Source organism: Octodon degus, unplaced genomic scaffold, assembly GCF_000260255.1.
Source record: "Octodon degus isolate 3935 unplaced genomic scaffold, OctDeg1.0 scaffold00064, whole genome shotgun sequence".
NCBI lineage: Eukaryota > Metazoa > Chordata > Mammalia > Rodentia > Octodontidae > Octodon > Octodon degus.
In genome coordinates this window covers 6507213-6513424 of record NW_004524640.1, presented here as the reverse complement: position 1 = coordinate 6513424, position 6212 = coordinate 6507213, and the positions used below count along the sequence as shown (strand labels likewise).

The following is a 6212-nucleotide window of genomic DNA, read 5'->3' as shown; positions in this document are numbered from 1 at the left end:
CCCTGTACCAAACACATGAACAAAAAAGAATATAATGGACAGAAAAAGAAGTGCCGTGGTTACTTGCTGATTGCTAGATTTGCTGTCTTCTGCCTGCCATGAGCCAGTTCTCTTCTGTGATGCCTCTCTACCATGCCACCCTTGTGTGAAGTCAGCTGATTATGAACTGAAACCTCTACAAACTGGAGTCAAAATAAACCTTTCCTCTTTTACCTTTGGGTGTTGAGTAGTTTGTCTCAGAAATGAGAAGAGTAACAAAATGGTATGTGCAAATTCAAACAAGCTCTGATAATGCCAGATTTCAGGGCCGGGCTATAGCTCAGCAACACAGTGCCTGTCCGGCAAGTGCAAGGTCCTGAATTCAATTCCTGTTACCAAAAATAAATCAATCAAATAGATTTCAATTCCATGCACTAGGTATCCATTATGTGTCAAGAGATACATAGTAACCCTGTGGATAAGCAATATACTTACAGTAAGAGGATAAATTATTCCTTTTCATTTGATTATCTCCAAATTCTATGCATGTGCTAGTATTCTTATTAGAAAAAATTGAAACCAAAAATGATGGTTGAAATCACAGAAGTTTCCAGAGATTAACTTTCTAAGCTAACTTTCAGAGCTGAATACATCTACAATATAGGAGTTAAACATAACAGAATCTGTCCCATCTCTTCCTTGTTTTTTAAAGACAGAAATGATGTGTAAGGATAGCTTTCTCATTATACAAGTACTCCTTTGGCCTTTGTATAATATAATTGACACTGAAGAGGTGAAACATGATTTGTTCAATGATTTTGTGCATCTAGTGATTTTGTTCACTCTTAGTACTCCTTTCTGAAGTTCTTTTGGGAAACTTTTGCCAAACTCTTGAATATTCCCTTTTATTTTCATATACTTGAACTAATTTTTGCCAATTAAGTGAATTATGTTCCATTTTTAGACTTACGAGAACTTCATGGGCCCCTAACATAATTTTCTTGCCACCATCTATTATTCATAGCCAATGGAAGCTGAGTCAGGCCATGTGATTATCATTCCTCACCTCTTAGCAGACTAAGGATACTTTCTGTGAGAAAAATTGTTTCCCAGTGGTATATGGGATGCTGTATTAGATCTGGAAGCATATTAAAGTCTCAACACAAGAAATAACAAATTAGTAGGCAGTATGTTTCTAAGAATATAATTTAACTTTTCAAATGTCAAAATCACTACATTGAACACCGACTCCACTGTTAAGTTTTTTGACTTATCGAAGGGTCTAACAGAGCTTCAGTGCCAAGCCTTTCCACCTTCCAGTTCCTTTCCATAATTACTATCAAATCGTTTTGCAAAATCACTGTCTTACTTTTTCTATTTATAAGTTATAGATAATGACAACATCTGATCCTACTTGCTACACAGCATAGGTATACTTGCAAATTTAATAGTACATTCTGTGTCAAAGTAAATAACTGCTCAAGTTTTCCTTCTATTAAGTCAAAACTTAAAATAGCTTTTAAAAATCTGAATACACCTGCATTCAGAATTTCTTAGAGTAAATTAACATATATTATTGAAATTCTTGACAGGACTTTTAATCATTACATAATCATATGATGAGTTTTATGAATGATATTAAGTAAAGGAACCATGCTTCCCTTTTGCTTAATCCTTTACCTTAATCTTTATAAGATGATTAATATAGCTATATCTCTGGGTTTTTACTCCAATGGGAAGTGGGGGAATGACAGATGAAACAAAAGAAAATTAGGCAGCACAATAAGGCAAAGAATTCCCATTTTCTACCGGAACATTCCTCCCAAGGGCCAAGACACCAACAAACTCCCTCTGGTGAGGAGAAGAAAGTTCTCTCTGAAATCGACTTCAGTGTAGCCATGCCAAGGCAAATAAATCACTGCAAATGAAATACTTTGAAAGGTAAATGGGCTTTAAAATATTTGTGTAGGTTAAATTTTCTAATGGGTGGTATTCATTACTGTCAGATATGATAAGGGCATATGTCCATCAGAACGGGAGAGTTCCTGCAGGTACATGACTCATTATTTTTATACCAATGCTTAGTACTGTGGACACTCTTGACAAATGTTACTGAATGAAGACAAATAAGCCAAGTTTAAACATGTAATGCTGTACCTAAACCACAACTGTATTCATTTGAGTAAAAAGTAAGTTAAGTCCCCACCCTTCTTAGATACTTTTAATCTATACGTGGTTTGTATCAATAAGAGTTCTGGAATGAAGAACTCACTTGAATGCCAATCTGACCCAGCTGCTCAAGCCACAGGGGGGGAAAAAATACAGATTGAGCTTCACCTCCTGGGGTTCCTTGTCCCTAGCCAAATCCATCTCAGAGATGCTTTCTCACTTTCTATTGTCATTGGGCTGTGACGTAACTCTCAAACCATATATAAAGAATGTTGACAGAAGAACACATGCACAATCTCTGCAGCAGCCTCTTTCTCTTTTCCTCTTTCTTTAGGGTAATCTTTTCTAGCTGAAGTAAAAAGACCTCAGTTCTCTCTTGGATCAATAGTGAATGGAGAAGTGAACACAGAGGACAAGTTAAAGAAAAGACTATTTTCCTAAAATTTCACTGGACTGAAACCTTTGATGATAAATCACCAAGGGTCTCTTTAGTTTATAGGCAGACTGAATACTTAGCAAGTCATCCAATCACTGGTCAACCAGAAAGAAATTTCTCAGCTAAGGGATTTATTCAGACATCCCGGTTGTATAAAGAAAATGTAAATCCCAAATTAATGGGATAGCACCATTGGAAAATTAAACTGACTGTCACATGGTAAGAAGTGACCAGAATAAGCATCAAGTAGAAGAGCAACACACACCAAGTTGCAGCTGGTGTGGGTTTATCAGTCAGTCCACATTCCCGAAGTGGGTGTGGCTCTGTCCCCACCCCATGGAATGACCTGTCCTGCTTTGGTCCCATGTGTCTCCTGTACAGGGCAAACTTCTTAGGATTCCCTGCAGGATATATGAAACCACAATCACCTTGGACCCTACAGGAAAAAAAATGACCCTTCTCCAAGATCATTTTTATAAACTCCAGAGGAATCCAGAAAGTACAGTACTACACTAATCTACTCCCTTTGAGATTGATAATAGTAACTTGACTGAGAACAGAGAGAACTAAGATGGCCAAATTAATATGTTCTAGGTTCAAACTAGTCTGGGGAAATGCAATGAATCCAAAATGACTGTTCTGCAAAACTACTGTTGAAACAGAACTATTTATTCTAGCTTTGAAGAATGTCATTACCCATGATGACATTGTGAATAAAAAGAGCCAACTCACTGCATGCGTCCCATCAGCTGGGCTTTCTATATATTTATTTGCTTAATCCTCAGAACAACCCTTATTTTTCTGATCTCATTAGAAAGAAATAGAAGTCTAGAGAAGTTAAGTAACTGGCCCAAAGTTATTCAGCAAATAATGTCCAAGCTAGAGTTCGACACCAAGCACAAATATGACACATCTGCATTTCGCCATCTCTTTCTCTGACATTTCTCTTTCCTGAAAACTTAGAAGGGTGCCTGTGACCAACCACATTCAGCATGGCAAGGGCAAGCACAATGTCTGTGTGAGGCAGCGACATGCTGGGAGGACAGTGTTCCTGAGATCCCCCCACACACACTAGTTTCAGGTCATCTCTGCTGGCTGCCCCGTTCTATATAGATTCTCTGTCAAAACATACTTCAAGATGATAGATATCACCAGGGAAACACACTGTGAGCAAACTTCAAATGGAGCCTAGATTATAAAAATGAAAACCAGAAAGAACAGAGACCTGGCCATATATAATGTTCCTTGTGTCACACCCTGGACCATTAGGAACATCATATCCCAGGGAGCTTTAGTTTATGCACTATTTGTATGTTATGTCTTAAACATTCAAATAGGTTTTTCTACCCATCCAATTTGTTTCTTGGTACTGGGCTCTTTGAAGTTGAAATAAAAGCTAGGAGACACATTTAAAAAAATGATACTCAAAAACACTGAACCAAAGTTTCATTCCTTGTTTTCTTCTAATTTGCCTAGCCTTGCAGCTCAGACATTTTCCCCCTGAGTATGTCGGCAGACATGGGGGTGACTAAAATACTCAGTATATCTTAGTGAAAAGCTATTTTTAAAATTACTTGATTTAGAAAACTCCAATCATGATAATTTCATGGGACTTCGTAGTACACAAATTAAAAGTTTTAAATTACTCTGCAAGCATTTGTGGATTGAAATAATCTTAATTAGAAAATACCTGCATTAATGCATATTTATCAGATGTCTTTCACGTTTGCCCTGATTCAAATTTTGAGGGTTGTTTTATGAGTTATAACTCTTGTGGTCAGTCATGACACCATATGAGACTCGCTGTCAAAGGTGTCAAGCCTAGTCTCTCCCATCTCTCTCTGTCTGGGTTTGAGAATGTCATGAATCTTCTTTTAGAGCTTCTTCCCTTAGGTCCAAAGAGGAATAACCCTCCAGGAAAGCACAGTTTCATGGGTCCAATGATACAATGCTCTTGAGAGTTTAGTAAGCCAACAACACTGTAATACAATATGGCGTTAACATGGTCAACCAAATGTAGGGAATGGAAGGGTTGCCCAATGAGGAAATCACAGAGGGACCCCATGGTGCCCTTGATCATTCTCAGGAACCTGGAGTAGTCCTGCCTGAGTTTTCCCATTTGAGAAATGAGAATAAGTATCCCACAAGGATGACGTGCGGACTCGAAATGATATCTGATCAGCCTCCACCAAGGGAGGCACACAGTAGGTACTCAATAAATGGCACCGCTTCAACATGAACGAATTCATCGAGTGAAGCCAAGTACGCTAGTGTTTCAACATTCATCCTCTTAACAGCTGGGCGTTCTTCTGCTCAGAACAGTACATCCATTAGCAGAGAAGTTCCAAATAGACCTTTGCTGCGGCCAGCGCCCTGGCTTTATCCCGCTTTAGACCCCAGTGGAATAAAGCTGGCTTGCTGTATTCCCATTTCTGGCCTTAGAACATTATTTCATAGGACCTACTAATAGACTCAATTTCACAAAACTAATACGACCCAGTGGGTCGACTCCAAGTTTTTCTTCTAATCTGCCTTCAGCCTATGAACTTACTCCGGTTTCTGCTCTTTTAGGGGCAAGGGCGGTCGGGAAAGGGATCAGGAAGGAACCCAAGTGAGTCTGCTGGTGTTCCCCAGGCTGTGCGGTGGGACCACAGTCCGCAGCCTTCCAGCTGAGGTCCCCGCTAGCTCCAGCGCAGGAGTGGCAGGCCCCCTGGAGGCCCGGGCGCAGCAAGCAGAAGGGCACGGTCCCCCGCGCGCAGCCTGGGCCCGGGAGCCCCGCGCAGCCCCACGGTCACCCCAGAGCGCGCGCGTTAGAGGCGTGGAGCTGGGAAGGGCGCGTGCAGCTGGGTTAGTCTCAGCCCGACCACGCAGCGGCTGTGCACTCCTGGGTGGCAAACGCATTTAGGCAAAACAGACTTGATGCTTACAATGATCCCAGCCCAAAACGGAGTGTCCCTGAGCAGCAGGGAGGAGCTGATGCTCGCCATGAGGAAGCCCACCACGGTCACGGAGATGCCCAGGGCCAGCTGCAGCAGGGCGAGCAGCAGCGGGAACCGGCAGCCGCAGCACGTCCGGGCCTCCTCCTCCCCGCACTCCTTGGGGGCCCCTTTGCCTGTCTTCGGCCCCGTGTCGTCGGGCCCGGCGGCGTCCGCGCCCGGGGGCCCCCCCTGCCTCCTCTGCGGGTCGCGGGGCCGCTTGTCCCGGCCCATGGCGACCGACCGCGGGGTGCGGGGCCTGGAGCGCGGCGCTGGGCGGGCTGCGCCGGCCCTGGCGTTCGGGTTACCGAGGCTGAACAAATATGGAAAACATTCGGGCGACTCCCAGCCTCCGCAGGCCACCGAGCCGCGGCGGAGGGGGATGCGAGGGGGGTCGCCAACTGCCAACGCGCGGGACGCAGCGCCCACCGGGCTCCCCATGGCGGGGCCCCGGGCCTGCCGAGCCTGAGCCCCTGCACCCGCGCGAGTGTGTGTGCGTGTGCGTGTGCGCGCGTGGCGTCTAGTAAAGCCCTCTGGCAACCCCCCAGCATGTTGCTGCTGCTGTTTTCTGGGAGGTGCAATGCTAGGTGTTGAATGTTTAAATCATTTGAGTTTAATTAATAGACAATTTAATCCCAAACAGGCTTTGCCAG

General features: G+C 43.4%; 1 protein-coding gene across 1 annotated transcript in view; it reads right to left on the bottom strand.

The window, feature by feature from the left end:
* Positions 1–5889, bottom strand: part of Sspn (sarcospan) — a 37784-nt gene extending 31895 nt beyond the window's left edge. The window contains exon 1 of the mRNA XM_004634565.2: positions 5512–5889. Coding sequence (XP_004634622.1) covers positions 5512–5793 — 282 coding nt within the window. The 5' untranslated portion in view covers positions 5794–5889. The remainder of the gene's footprint in view (positions 1–5511) is intronic.
* Positions 5890–6212: the final 323 nt, after the last annotated feature.